Source organism: Ptychodera flava, chromosome 16 (genome assembly GCF_041260155.1).
Source record: "Ptychodera flava strain L36383 chromosome 16, AS_Pfla_20210202, whole genome shotgun sequence".
In the NCBI taxonomy this organism is placed as follows: domain Eukaryota; kingdom Metazoa; phylum Hemichordata; class Enteropneusta; family Ptychoderidae; genus Ptychodera; species Ptychodera flava.
Genome location: NC_091943.1, coordinates 4403621 through 4420133, shown reverse-complemented (window position 1 = coordinate 4420133; position 16513 = coordinate 4403621). Strand labels below are relative to the sequence as shown.

Genomic DNA, 16513 nt, shown 5'->3' with positions numbered 1-16513 from the left:
GCCGAGTTGTGAAGAAAAAACAGATTTTACATTGTGCTATGTAAAGAAGTCAAGGAGGTATAATTACCAGGTGGACAGTGCAATTAGTATGCAAATGACAATGTTATTCCTCTTTCATCATGTCATAAGCAGTAAAATTAAAATAGGTCAGGTCCTTTGAATATGAATACTTAATTTTTCATCATGTTATCATTCAGTGTTCAGTTCCTCTGTGACATTATAACAGCTGTTAAGCTTGAACAATAAAATTTGCATACCTAATACATATTGATACAATTTACACAAAGGCTAAAAATAAGATTTGTTTGTGGTCAGGGCAAGCATCACATTCAACAAATATCTGACAAATATAATCATTCATACATGTTGAGTTGTTAAATGTACATTTATTTTTTTGTCTTCCTCAATCTCTCCAAAAACTAACATATTTTAAAGTTTTTCAATAATACATCCCAACACTGAACGGTTGACAGAATAAAATTGGTTCTTCTATAAAGGATATTGCATCATCATAAATAGACTTCAAAACCTCACCCTGTGGCTGAGATTCAGTTACATTATTACAGAAAGATATCGGAAAAGTATGACTGAGAGAAATCAGAAAAGTACAACCCTTCGGCAGCTTAAAAATACAATCTCTGGAAATGCCACTAATGAAAATGACAGATAGCTGAGCATATAAAGATTATATTTTTACTCTGAAAATTCTATGCTTCAGTGTTTTTAGGATGCCATTGAATGGCATTGTACCACGTGTGAAACTGACGTACATTTAAATGCACCAATTCAAACATTAAACACTATTCTTTTAATAGTGAGAATAAAACAAAAGCCACAAATGTAAAAGCACATCTCTTTGAGATTTACAGGTGTTATATAAAGTGACAATAAATAATATTGAGTAGAAAGCATAAAAAGTAATATCCAAAAATTTTGCATTATCGTGGTACATGGTATGATATATTCCAAGCTGTGAAGACAGTACCTGGCTCAACAACATTGACACGGGAATATAGTAATAACCATAGTTTTTACCTATCTATACCTTTAAGAAATTAATTACTTGCTCTGTTTTGCACTGTCTGATTTCAGATTATCATGATATGTAGCAATCTTCACTTCTCAACCAATTGAGAAAATCCTCATGATCAGGTCTGCTTTCAATTCCTTGATTGTACAAGCAAAATAAATATCAAGGTCGCACAATATGTTAGATGCGGTAGCAAATCACAAATTGAAGTAGGAAAATTTGTGACAAAAGGTGGCAAAATAGAGTGAAACACAGTTTACTGTTTATACCTGGAAAAAATTCAAAATACTGAACGTTTGTGACTTGGCACAAAGTTCCATAGCTGTCACTCCAGCACAATCAGTTTACAATCCTCAGTCAAGTTGTTCATTCCAAATTACTCCATGCATAGCAGTGTTCACTTGATATGACACCGGCTAACAGTTAAACCGAGAAAATTGATCTCAAAACAGTTCCTGTAATGATGATCCAAATCACTTTTCAATAAACTAGTTTCTAAAATCAATTTAACTTGACAATGTACTCTCAACGCAGCGGACTGGTAATTTACATCTTACAGTGCCACACTCATGCTATTTCTTCCACCATTTGTGTCTTATAATTGAGGTCATTAAAGCATTTATTGACCCTGAGCACCACAACGGAGGTTAATAACGTAACTTCCCGGGATATTAAAGAGTGTATCGACCTTTAAAGAAGCAACAGAAGTTAATAGGACAGTTTGCCATGTTGTAGAAAACCCCAGGAATCTAACCATTGACAGCTTTCCAATTCCTCTTCAGATAAGGATTTATTGCCGTAACTGAACGGTGAAAACTTGACAAATGACAGAAGTATTAGAGAACACCACGGAAGGACGAATCCAAGCTGCAGAATGGTAGATCTGTTGAGAAGCAGAACAGCCAATTAGCTAACAAGCATATTGTGTGGGATCAGCAGATCATACTCTGTATGGGCAATTCTTGGTATCTCTACCTCACACTCAGTGTAATATAAAAGGTATGTTGAAAACTTTCACCATCCTTGTAAAATGTAACTTCTGAAGATGACAAGAAAGTGGATGAAACATTGAAAAATTGCCAGCTTGATGATATCGGAGAGCCTCTAGCATTGCCACAAACATTTAAAAGCACAGAAATAAACAATGATTGTCTTCACTCATAAATGTCTACAATTTACAAGGTACGTTTAATTTCCTTGAGATGACACAGGATGAAATGTTTGCTTGCAAATTTCATTTTGAGGAATGTTGTGTCCTGTCAAGAATTTCACATTTCATGGTATGGGCATATATACAACTTGCTTTGACCTTACCCAAAAGTGTGAACAAAATCACTTCTGCTAGATATTGTTTCTATCATGCTAAAATTTAAAACAATGGTATTCTGGCAGCCATTTTGGATTGTGTAATAAAACAAAGTGACAAGCATTTGTATGTAACAGTGTACCGACTCTTTGCCAAGTTTGGACAATATAGTTTTACAGATGTTTCAGTAATGACTTTGAACACATGCACACTCTTAATGGACATACACCTGCTTGTAGGTGGATAGAGGCTAGTCTATAATTCTCCCTTTATTCAGTCCATAAGGGATTTCATATGGTCTATGTACACATCTAAATCATTATAACATCACTTCTCAAGTATTACAGTATCTCACAAAAATAGGGCCAAAGTCCCTGAAGCTACTATAGACATGGATACAAAATTAAGTATTTCCTTCAACTGTATGAAATTATCTCACTAAGGTCATCCTAGGGACCTGTAAACCAAATATTAAAGCTGTCTGACCAGCCGTTTTGAAAAACAAGCGACTCAACAGTTGACAGAGCTCTGCTGTGTTATGTAGAGAATAACATTCTGTGACACATGTATTGATGAAGAAGGTGGATATCTTTGATAGCTCATTTCAGGATGGCCTGACCAAAAGGGGGAAAAAATTCCGTAAAAATACAGATTTGCATATTTCATTACAATTTGAACAAATCTACGTTGGGTTATCCCTAGGGACCTGTATACCAAATAACAAAGCTGTCTGACCAGTGGTTATGAAGAAGAAGATTTTTTACCAAAAACGCCTTTTTTGTGCTAATTTGCATATTTTCAACAATATCAAAAATTCATCAAAAAGAGTTTCTCAAAATCATATATTTTATCCACACAACAAATATCAAATCAGTAAGTACTGCAGTTCTCAAGATATTTGAGTGGACGGACGCCTCACAAACGGACATACATACATACATACATACATACATACATACATACATACATACATACTGACAGTGCACGCCGGACAGATACGCATCCCAATAGCTTCTATAGACTATATTAGTCTATAGTAGCTAATGAATGAGAGTTTATTACATTCTATTTTAGTAAACAAGACTTGCTTAAATCAAGATTTTCGTCATAAAAAACAGCATATCTGTCAGGTTATAAAGAATCTTAAGCTGGTTATCTTTTATCAGTATTTTCATCCTATTAACCAAGCACTTTTAACTTTTAAATTAACATCATTAGTAAGTTCTGTTGAATAAGTTGAGACTGTACATACTCAGAGAAAGCACACTGAAGAGACAAATATTTGAAACTTAAGAAGTTCAAGGTAATCAAAAGCATCACGTAACACTTTCATTGCACTGTTTACACAGATTGCATAATTGCTATAAATAGCACATGAGGAATCTTACAGCCCAGCTTTACCATAAAAACCCTATCACTTTGACCACTCTTTTAATTGACCACTCTATTTTTTCCTCAAAAAGTAATTTTATTTTATCCTTACCAGGTCAACCATAAATGGAAATTAGAACTTTCTCTATCTCTATTTATTTGACCACCCTATCATGACAAACTATTTTGAGCAATTTCTTTTAGATAACATACAGGGCACAATAAATGACGGTTCAGAATATATATGTCAAACTTGGGATTCAGGAAAGTTGCGTTTACATGTTTTAATCCTCGAAGATGGTAAGTATTTCACTATGAACTGTCAAAAAAAGTTGAACTTTCTGATAATTCTACACTAAAATTATTTTGGCTTTGATGATTTCCTAATTAATTAAATTATTTAAAATCATATTACTTATTTATTACTCATTACTATTATTCTGGTGAATTGATAGGGTTTATACAGTACAAGAATTACATACAATGTAAGTCAAATTTTGACCAAAAATGACCAAAAAATTCCTTAAAATACACATTTGCATATTTCATCACAATTTGAACAAATCTAAGTTGGGTTATCCCTAGGGACCTGTATACCAAATAACAAAGCTGTCTGACCAGCGGTTATGAAGAAGAAGATTTTTTACCAAAAACGCCTTTTTTGGCATTAATTTGCCTATTTTCGACAATATCAAAAAATTAAAAAAAATAGTTTCTCAAAATCATATTTTTCATCTACACAACAAATATCAAATCAGTAAGTACTGCGGTTCTCAAGATATTTGAGTGGACGGACGCCTCACAAACGGACATACATACATACATACATACAGACTGACGACGGACGCCGGACGGATACCCATCCCAATAGCTTCTATAGACTAAAGTCTATAGTAGCTAAAAAGAGATGATCAGATGCTCCAGTCATTAAAATTTAAAATTGTCGCGTGATATTCTGTACTTTATGTGAATCTTTATCAGCAAAATAAAGCTTGGCAGTAAAAGCAACCCTGCAGTTATTACCCTTTCCCTGCCAACTTCATATTTCACCGTCAGGCCAAGTTGGTTAAAACATGTCCCATATGGTACCATATGGTACCACCGCTTTAATGACTTGGCAGATGAGGAAGTGATACTCTCTGGCACGCAAAAGGATAAAGAACAAGTCATCGTTGATGACACAGTCCCCACTTGTTAATGGGTACTTTGATTACATGTCCTAAGAGGATAGAGTCCTCTTCATTAATTGAGACATGCCCAAGTTTTGGCTAAGGACACGAAAAAATTGTAACAAAATGGCTGCCATGCAGCCATATTGGATCATATCAAGAAACAAATTGACAAACATATGTATGACATAGTTTAATGTCCTTGTACCAACTTTGAATAAAATCGGTTAAGATATGCCTTAGAGTATTATGGCCCTCGACAGGAAAAAATCGTAATAAAATGGCCGCAAGGCAGCCATATTGGATCGTATCACATAACAAATTGACATGCATATGTATGACATTAGTCAATCTCCTTGTACCAACTTTGAATAAAATCCGTTGAAACATGTCTGAGTTATTGCTCTGTACATGAAAATATCGTAATAAAATGGCTGCCTAGCGGCCATACTGGATCATATCACATAACAAATTGACGTACATATGTAAGACATAGGTCAATGTCCTTGTACCAACTTTGAATAAATCGGTTGAGATTTGCCTGAGTTATGCCTCTGCATATGAAAAAATCGTAATAAAATGGCCACACAGCAGCCATATTGGATTGTATCACAAAACAAATTGACATGCATATCTATGACATTGGTCAATGTCCTTGTACCAACTTTGAATAAAATCGGTTAAAACATGTCTGAGTTATGGCACTGTATATGAAAAAATCGTAATAAAATGGCCGCCTGGCGGCCATATTGGATCGTATCACAAAACAAATCGACATGCATATCTATGACATTGGTCAATGTCCTTTTACCAACTGGAATAAAATCGGTTGAAACATGTCTGAGTTATGGCTCTGTACATAAAAAAAATCGTAATAAAATGGCCGCCTGGCGGCCATATTGGATCGTATCACAAAACAAAATGACGTGCATATCTATGACATTGGTCAATGTCCTTGTACCAACTTTGAATAAAATCGGTTGCAACATGTTTGAGATCTGGCTCTGTACATGAAAAAATCGTAATAAAATGGCCGCCTGGCGGCCATATTGGATCGTATCACAAAACAAACTGACGTGCATATCTATGACATTGGTCAATGTCCTTGTACCAACTTTGAATAAAATCGGTTGAAACATGTCTGAGTTATGGCTCTGTACATGAAAAAATCGTAATAAAATGGCCGCCTGGCGGCCATATTGGATCGTATCACAAAACAAACTGACGTGCATATCTATGACATTGGTCAATGTCCTTGTACCAACTTTGAATAAAATCGGTTGAAACATGTCTGAGTTATGGCTCTGTACATGAAAAAATCGTAATAAAATGGCCGCCTGGCGCCATATTGGATCGTATCACAAAACAAAATGATGTGCATATCTATGACATTGGTCAATGTCATTGTACCAACTTTGAATAAAATTGGTTGAAACATGTCTGAGTTATGGCTCTGTACATGAAAAAATCGTAATAAAATGGCCGCCTGGCGACCATATTGGATCGTATCACAAAACAAATCGACGTGCATCTGTATGACATATGAAGTAATCCTTGTACCAAGTTTGAATGAAATTGCTTCTTGCATCTCTGAGATATCTGCGTGAACGGACGGACGCACGCACGGACGCACACACGCACGCACGCACGCACGCACGGACGCACACACGCACGGACATGACCAAACCTATAAGTCCCCCCGGACGGTGTCCGTGGGGACTAATTAGCATTGAATAAAATCATACAATAATGGTTAATTCATGACTAAAAATTGTATTGGTAATCTTTTGAAACAGTTTTGAAAACTTTGATATCATTCATAAATTCAAAAGGTTTTCTGTGTAGACAGGACAGATTCACATAGACCATGTCATAATGTTCTCTATTGCTTCAGGCCCTAAGGGTTGATCAAGACAAATATATGATCTGCTGGTTTGATTATTAGCACAAAAAAAATTGTAATAGCTATTTACAAACGTATGAATCAGTTCGCAGAAGTGAAATGAGAAAAGCTGTTATTTAACAGGGATTAAGTGGTATCTCCTATCAAGATATGATATAATTTGATAAATCTACATGGAAAAAACTTTATTTTCAAAGTCTTGAACATTCTGTACATAATTCAGCCTGCAACAATTGTACAAAGATTTTGTATTAAGTCAGAGCTTGAATTAACCGACAGATTCAAAATTTGGGTCAGGGGGAGCAAACCATTGCAATCTTGAAATGAACAGGACATTGAGGGCTTTCATTTCCTGGCCTCACGAGTATTGTGATCAAAGAAATATTAAAATAGGAAATATAGATTAATCAGTGCTCTGTTAACGTCATTGTGATAACGTTTAACTTGTACAAATTGATTCGTAATTACTATGAAATTACACACTTGAATAGACCTGAATACGATTCACTGCAAACTCGACGCAATTAATCAACTGTCCACGAGTGTGGATTTTAAAAAAATGCTGCAAAGAGAGTTTAAATGGCAATCAATGATGTAGAAAGATGGAAATCACTATTACTCTCCATAATGACATTTTGTCGAACACCGTGCTGTGGGCAGAAAGTGCTAGCAGATACCCTAGCAACAGAACAACAAATCACAAACAACCAAACAAATTAATGTCCTTTAACGCTTGTCTAAGTTTACCCTTTCATATCAATCAATTACTGAATGCTAGGCACAGCGGTGCAGACCAATGCGTTATTCTCTTTCTTCTCAACGGTTGATATTCCTCTTGGCAAAGACATTTCAAAATCTTGCACTTTTCCATTAAACTTTCCTGGCTGCAGACATCTGTCAGAGCAAACACTGTACTTTCATTTCACGTTCCTGTTTTAATGCATTCTGACAGCCTTCAGCAAAATAAATCAATCAGATCGGACAGTTTGGGCAGAAACATAAAGCCAAATTAGCTGTCATAGATATCTTCAATTGTAGTTTACATGTAAGTCTGCACTGCAGTTTAATGAAACCAATCTTTATTGCAGTAGTGGTTAAATATAAATTTTCATTTACATTTTATTCCTGAACACTAGAGTTCAGCATCGGTTTGTTCAATGAACTCAGATTAACCACTGATCTGTTAGTTCATTAGCCTGATGTGAAGTGATCTGAGATAAATTACAGGCACATGAATCGATTATACGCATCTGTTTGTGCAAAACAAAATGATGAAAATAAGGTGTCAAATTTTCCTGCCATGAAGGTGATAATTCTCCACATTTAAAGATGTCATGCCGTATTTCAGGCCAGTTGACAATTGTCTTGAAAAACTTGCACGATAATATTTAACTGTCGGCCATTAATGCATCATTTAATCTGATCCATTAAATACTGTCAACAAAATACAGTGTGAATGATGTTTTGACGGCTGTTTTCAATATCTTATTCATTCAATGTTGTATGCATTAGATGCTGAATAGAACACTGACAGATTTACCCTGGTGTCTGCCAGAAGTATACATTCTACCATTTGAGTTCTTTTTAGGAATCGTACCGTTAATTTGTTTACGCTGCAGTTCTACAGGAATGAGACAACTAAAGATTGTGTGACATCAATTTCACTGACAGTTTACAGCATGGAATTACACCAAATATTTTTAGGTTAATTGGCATTATGTTTCTTGAAGCAATCACTTTCATTATAAATTTGTAAAAGATGTGACAAAAAATTGATTAACTAGATAATAGACAGATAATAGTCAAGCAAAGATATAACACAGTGATGAATGCAACAATTGACACCACAGATGTGTTAGAACTGAATAAGTAAACACAAGGTACATTTAGCATATAATGATAGGGAGCTAAACTGCACCTGTGAAAACTACTAAGTTTTGAAAAAAGCCAAGCAAATCTGATGCATGGTAAATTGAGTCAGCGGAACCTAAAGACAGCTCAAGAGTGGGTCAACCAAATTGGTACTGTAAAGAGCAAGTCGCCAAAATTGTATCGGGACCCAGTGAAAGGAACTGTGTATTTGAATAGAACAAGTTGCACAAAATAGTTGTGAATTGACTGCATAATGGAGATATCTGGTCAAACCAACAGTTTTTTGAATCAGTCTGTGAACACAGACATTCAAGCCAAATTGGTGATGACAAGGATTGGAAAAATTAACTGGGTTATAGAACCAATCAGAAAAAATACTAGTGAATAATTAACAGATCCAGTCTGCAGAAGTAATTTTTTGATAATGTGTGATTATCCAGGGCTGAACTGCAGCTAGACGATCTGGTCATTTCAAGGCAAAGACAACGGTATTTACTGTCAAAGATCATACAATAAGTTGATAAGATGATACATCAGAAATGGAATATGGCAAATGAAGAATTGTCTACTTTATGAGTAAACTGACTAGTTGTTGGTAGGCTGCCAAAATTGGGGTCTCACTGAGACAGCAGAGTCCATACAAAGAGAATTAATATTCAGAGACTTTCAAGGACTTTTTCAGCCTTTTTCAAAGACTTACAAGGATCAGAATACCATTTCTAGAGTATCATTTATAAAAAAACTTAATTTTCATAACATTATGTGATCTTACATATCATTTCTATGATATCATGACTGATCATTTCACGATATTCAAAAATGATGGGCTATTTATCAATTCTCCGGGACTTTTCCATGACTCAATTTTCATTTTCAAGGACTTTTCAAGGACATTTCCCAAGGCTTTAAAACACAAGGACTTTCAGGGAGTTTCCAGGAGCGTACTAAGCCTGGGAGAGTGGCAACACGGCACTTGAATTTTACTGTCACTTACTTGATGACATGCTGACAGAGAAGCTCCAGGACAAGACAGAGTAGCATTATTTCAAAGAGTAACGCTGGCAAGTAATGATGTAGAAATAGAGTCCTGTCCAACACAAAGAACGGTATGTAATGGAGAAACCATCCTCCAAAAAGTAAGACTCCCGACACGATGTACTGATGCCACATTTCTGGAACAAACAAACAGAAATATGACAGTGAACAAAGACAGAAGATGACATGAAAGAAAGTAATTATCCTATGACAGGCAATTTCAGCTTATGGTATGGTACAAGTCTGAGGTACTTATAACCTATGGTATAAAATCTGTTTTCAAACGTAATGAAATTGCTTCAATTACTGCCTACTTGTGGCTGATCCTCAGAGGGTGGAATAGCAGCAGGCTGTAATTATAACTACTTCAATACATTTGGAAAAAAATCAACAGACCAACAAACAAATGACATAATATGACAAGTCATCACTGATGACACAGTCCCCGCTTGCACCAGTAATTGTAATGCACATGCACGCTACAATACAATGTCTGCAGGGTTCTCAAAAATTTTTGAAGTAAGCGGAAAATTTAGAAAAGTAGGCGGTTAGCTTCTGTGTGCAACCAGGCTTCTGTGTGCAACCAGGTTCCCTGGGCAGGTGGGGGAGGGGGGTGTTAAGTATTTTTTTGAATTTGAAGACATTTCTGAGCAATTTTATGCATTTTTATACAGTGTGTGAGAGGCTATTCCAACATACACACAGGGGAGGGATTCAAGGAGGGTGTCCCCCTCCCTGTGTGCAAGAAATTTTTAAATTTTAAGACATTTTTGAGTAATTTCATGCATTCTTGTACAGTATGAAAAACCATTTCAGCATACAGAATAATCATTATCACAATCAATTACAACATGTTTTCGTGGGATAAAGTTTTAAAAAAATGTCAGAAAAATTAATTTGATATCACTCAGGCCTGTCAACTGCATTCAGTTGACAAGGATAATAGCAAAATTTCACCAGACTGTTGTGTAGAATTATGTTTAGCTCATGACTTGAACAAACATTTTGAAATACATCTTAGATTAGGGTTTTCACAACCCAGAAAACGATCCGCTAGCATCCTGACCAGTCTGGCTGTACAAAGTTTTTTACTAATTTAATAAACCTTGACTGAAGATACAGTAAAATCAAACAGTTTATTCAATTCAATGAATTGTAGGAACACAATTTTCAGTGATTTCAATTCACTGTACTATAAAATTTCACAATAAAACAAATCCACCAGCTGATTATTGATTTTTTGATGATGTTGAATATAATTGAAAAAGAGAGCTAAATTTCAGTGTTCATGTTTGATAAAATCCTAAACTATACGAACGCCAACCTGTACTTCACCGTATATGTACAAAGCACCGGCAGTCGATTGTAATACAGTACACACAACGCGATATCGGTCTCCCTGAAATTTGACACTGTGATCAACGTAGCGTTTCGAAGGTACGAAAGTGAGACCAAGTAATTTTTTGTGTATTTAGATTTGATCTAAAACCTCCCAAAACCAACAGACAAAGTCCAACTCTTACGCAGAAAATCAAAGTTTTCAAGCGTCGACTTTCTCTTCCGCAATGCACACAACCATGGCCCCTCCACAAAATGCGATGTCGATCGACTTGATTTGAATATTGACATTGTGATCGACCATGGATGGATTGACATGGCATTTCAAAAGTATGAAAAATGAGACTCAGTAACTTTTGGTCACTTTAGATTTGATCAAACACCTGCCAAACCCATCAGACAAGGCCCTATTCTTACGCAGAAAACCAAAGCTCTCAAGCGTCGACTTTCTCTTCCGCGTTTGAGCGAAACAACGTCAGCTTCATTCGAAAATGGTCGGCTATTCGTGGGCATAACGTTAGTCCAATGTTCAGCTTTGTGAACGTCGGAATAATTCGGGCTGTGATCGGGAAAGCAGGGTTGACCTCCGGGCGATTCACAGTATAGTACAACACGTTCGCTGATCTCGGCACTACACTGATAGCAACAAGTTCACCACGTAAATTGCTAGACTACATATAGCCACATTGGCACTTCTGAAATATTATTTCCGGCTTGCAAGACCACCAAAAAATCAAAATATTGTTATCAAAACCAGAATTTCGGGGCTAGAGAGCGAAACAGTGCTGAAAAGTAGCCGGCCAAAATACAGAAGTAGCCGGTCAATTTGGCCGGCATCTGGCTAAAAATGAACACGCTGTGTCTGTGTGCCATGTTTGAACGCAATCTGTTCAGGGATAGAGTTATGGTTCAAAAACATGAAAAAATCGCGACAAAATTGCCACCTGGTGGCCATATTGGATTGTATCGTGAAATAAATTGGCGTACATATATATGCCATAGTACTTTATATGTGTACCAACATTGAACAAAATCGGTTCAGGGATAGTTGAGTTATGGTTCAAAAACATGAAAAATTTGCAACAAAATGGCTGCCCGGTGGCCATATTGGATCATATTGCAAAATAAATTGACGTGCATATGTATGGCACAGTACTTTATCCTTGCACACAGTTTGAAGAAAATCAGCTCAGGGGTGACAGAGAAATGGCTGCTGACAGAAGGACACACAGATGTACGGATGGACGGATCGATGGACGAACGGAACCCAATATATAAGTCCCCGCCGGACTGCATCTGCGGGTACTAAAAAGGTATATGAACACCACTGTCGAATTTGTTCTGAAATTGACTTGATATTAGATGTTTTTGTAAATTTTAGATGTTAGCAGAAATTTGTCAATTTTATGGCACTACAAGCATTTTGGTTAAATGTACTTAATAGATTTATGAATCAAGAAATTGTATTTGATGAAAATTATGCAATAAATGATTTTCTCATTTAACTTCAGAAAGTTACAGGAAAATGAGCCAATATCTTGGCCTAAGTGCCAAGGTATTGGGTGATTTGTGACTTGTTAACCCTTGGAATGCTGTAATTTTTCCCCACAAAATTTTAGTGCAACATTTTAACAATTTTGATGAATTTTTCTGTATTTTTTTTTATTATTTTGGACCAAACAGACATCATAGTTCATTGGCTGCAGGTTTTCATAAAATTTTGGCAAAAATCTGAAAAAAATTGACTGGGGTACATTTTATAAAGGCGAGAAAAGTTGACTTTGGCACTCAAAGGGTTAACTTGTGTCTGCTTTTAAACAGTCATTGTCAATGAACACTCAACATGCACGGTACAAGCATACACAGTAGACATATTCATGAAGTCAAAACTGGCAACGAAATCAGAACTACGATGTTCACTAAGGATTAAGGTTGCAAAACCATAGTTGCTGAGCTGATTAAAGTGTATGCTGTAAAGTACAACGTGAAATTGAAATAAAACAGAATGCTAGGAAGCAATTCTTCTAAATCTGATCCTTTAAGATTAAAGCTAGCGTATTCCATTAGTAAACTCTCTCATCAGCATCTAGACTTTGAAATCAGCCAATCATTTGCAGTTACTGACAAAGCAATTATATCAGCTCTTAGATTACTTTGGTTAATGCCTTTGGCTGATACATTATACCATTTGAAAATACCTAGATTTGATATCGGGCAATAAGTGGACTGAAACAGTTCACAACTAGATGATGTTTACACCCCAATTATATGGAGATGGCATTTTTTTTAGATTTTATCATTTCATGAAAGTTACCCAAAGCTGAAAATAAGTCATTAATTTTAAATCTGGCCTTTGAGGGATTCCCTCATGATAGATACTTGAACGACAAAATGTAATTTTTACATAAACTAAAATCACAGCTTCTTATATATAATTACAAACTTACAAGCCTACACGCCAGTAGCTGAAAACAAGACACTCGGAGTCCTTAAAATCAAGGTATTCAACAACTCAAGTAGACTTTGTATGATATCTTTAAGAACTGATCTACTTCTATCCTTCACAAGAACACAGGCCGCTGAGTCAGGCAGACTTTAAAATCTCCATAAATGGTAAAATGCTACATACTTCAATGCAGAAACGCTTTGCATAGTGACACAGATGGGCATTTACTGAAATATCCTATGATTTAACTTTTAAGGTAGAACGTGCCTCGAAAGTTAAAGACTTTTGCTCAAACATTCGTTAATGAAAATCTCAATCATTCTCTTACCAAATCAATAATGAAAATTACAGGTCACCATGCAAAGTTTGGTACTACAGGAACAAATTTCCTTAAACTTTCCAATATTTGAAATTCAAGATGGCCACCATCCTTGTATGTTGACTCTATGAAGAAAAAAAAAATTTCTGATTTTTCAAAAACTGATAGGGTAACAATTTTTCTTACTCCAAGAGCTTTAAACTGAGCTCCCACAAGTGGTAGATCAGAAAAGAATTCAAAAAGTTTGAGAGTCTAAATATCTGTCCCCGAGGCACATTTTACCTTAATTTCATAAGGTATAATATTTTCACTGTTTTACTCTCAATAGCATCATTTTAGAAACTGTTAATGTAAAGGTTTAGGTAAGCCATGAATTCTTGCTGCAAAGTACCTAATTTATCCTTGGAAATTAAAAATCTAAAATCCATAACAACAGGTTAACACATTTCTTGTGTTATATATAAGTGGTTCATTTTTAATATTCAAAGCAAGAAAATCTTACATTCAAAATGAAAGAAATGATTGACAGAGGGTTGGAGCCGTTTTCTATTTTCAACAATTTCGTCCGAATTAAGTCATTAAACTAATAAAGATGACATAATGGAAAATGGTGGATGCAATGCTGGATTTCAAGTTGGTGAGAATAATGGTTGTTGAGTCGCAATATTATTAAATTTGACTCAACTCTATATTTATAGAAACCTATATGACCCTTGCCCCTAATCTACATATGCATGCCTTCAAGGTTGGTTTGGTTGAGTGCAAATTTTCTCTGACAGATGATGGTGTTGTAAATCAGTCGATGGAATGATCAGAGAATGTACAGATATAATTCAATCTTTATAAGAATACATACCTCTAATAAATTTCTGAATAGAAATTTGAAAATTTGAAATTAACACAAACTTCAAGACATTGATAACGTCGACAATTTTTATCATAAGAACATTAAGAATTTGCAGTGCAAGATATTTTAACATTTTTCAAACTTGTAAATTTGACCAAAGTGTCTTATTAGAGAAGAATTTCGTATCTTGACAGATTCTGTATGTGAATTGCCAGAAGACAAAAATTGTACTATTTTCAGCCAACGTTTGGCATAACTCTGTACTTTGTAAAGGAATAGTTGGAACATTGCCAGGAAGAAACAGGGTAACATTTGATGGAAACATTTAATTTTTACCAAAACATTTCATTCTAAATGATACCTAAACCATACAAATAAAGTAGAGTTATCTCGTTCAACAAATCAAGTCATTGTCTTTTCACTAATTTGAAATAAAAATCTGAAAGAAACATTCAATTTGGTGATCCTGATCAGAATAAATGTATCTTATACAAAGAAAGTTTCCCAAAAGAAAGAAATTCAAGTTAAAATTATCTCTAGTCAATAAAGTCTGTCAGGTCACTGTTTATCATTCCATGAGAAACATTGGCAAGTGATTATTGCAATTTGTAATAGTTGGTTTTGAATTTAACAAAATAAATTGTTTTTACTTTGGCAGATTTTTGCGTTTTGTGTGACGTACACGCCTTCAAGATTGTCAATGTATTGAACCTACACACAAAGTATCTTGATTAATGGATATCAAATTTGTAAAAAAAACATGTTCCTCAGAATTTTCACATTATCATCATAAACTTACAGACAATACTCTTGCATAAATTATGGGGCTGAAATGAACAATTATGAAATCTTTCCTGTATTTTTTACAATTATTCTGCTATTAGATACCCCACATACCTATATATAAATTTGACACAGAAATCCCTATTTACATGTGTAAATTCACCTCATATAAATTCATGTGCAGTCTTGTAATTTTCTTCAGAAATCCACTATGTTTCAGTAAATCCAGATTAATTTCACCACCTGTGCAAATTTATTGTTTACACTTTCAATCCTGGCTAACAGCTGAGGCTAAGATGATCCGATATTTTGTATCATTTTCAATCCGCACTGAAAGCTGAGGCTGAAATGATCAGATATTTTGTATCATGACAGCTTAGCAGATGCATGACACCTACATCTGTCATTTGTGGATTCTGATAATCGTCTGCTAATGGGCCAAACCGAGTACTTTGGATTAATGCTGTCATAAGTGTCAAGGCAGAAGGTTTCCAGTCACGTCAATAACGAGAAAGGAACTTATCTACTGTTGACAACAAAAATTTCAAACACTGATTTTTGATCCCTGTAGTCCTTGTTTGATGTAAAATACAAAGGTAATGTTCATCTTTTGTTGCGGTTGGTGTTGCTTTACATGCAAATATAAAAAAATAAAAAAGTAAATAAAAGATAAATAAATAAACAATGACAATATGACAATTACGATAAAAAAGGAAATTTATAGAATGCCTAATCTCAAACAAGCTCCAATTGCTGTACAGTAGTGGAGAAAAGAGTAAGTTAGTGTCTGAACAGATAAGTGTTCAGAGCATGGCGAAAATATGTTAATGATTATGAGGGCTGGAGATTAAGGGAGAGATTTTTCCAAGAAGGATCACATTAAGAGAAAGACAGAATAAACAAGTAAATAAAAAAACTAATAAACTTTAACCTCACTTTCTATTATTTATATAAATGTTACTTCTAATGCTTTCAGTTTGATATTTTTCTCTAAGATGGGTAATGAAGGTATAAATAAAATAATTATTCTGTATGTTTACTAGTTTTGAGTGTATCATGGAAATCTATACAGTAATATAAGATTTGACAACATC

The 16513-nt window shown here is 35.0% G+C and overlaps 1 protein-coding gene across 9 annotated transcripts in view; it reads right to left on the bottom strand.

The window, feature by feature from the left end:
- Positions 1-366: 366 nt before the first annotated feature.
- Positions 367-16513, bottom strand: part of LOC139152574 (protein O-mannosyl-transferase 1-like) — a 65658-nt gene continuing 49511 nt past the window's right edge. For 5 of the 9 annotated variants that reach the window (XM_070725799.1, XM_070725803.1, XM_070725802.1 and 2 more), the window contains 2 exons: positions 9646-9823; positions 367-1913 (listed from right to left, as the gene is read on the bottom strand). In XM_070725799.1, the coding sequence (XP_070581900.1) occupies positions 1739-1913; positions 9646-9823 (353 nt within the window). In that variant the 3' untranslated portion in view covers positions 367-1738. Of the gene's footprint in view, positions 1914-4655; positions 4847-7365; positions 7674-9645; positions 9824-16513 lie in introns of those variants that run through there. The other 4 variants (XM_070725805.1, XM_070725798.1, XM_070725804.1 and 1 more) reach the window with 2 other exon arrangements.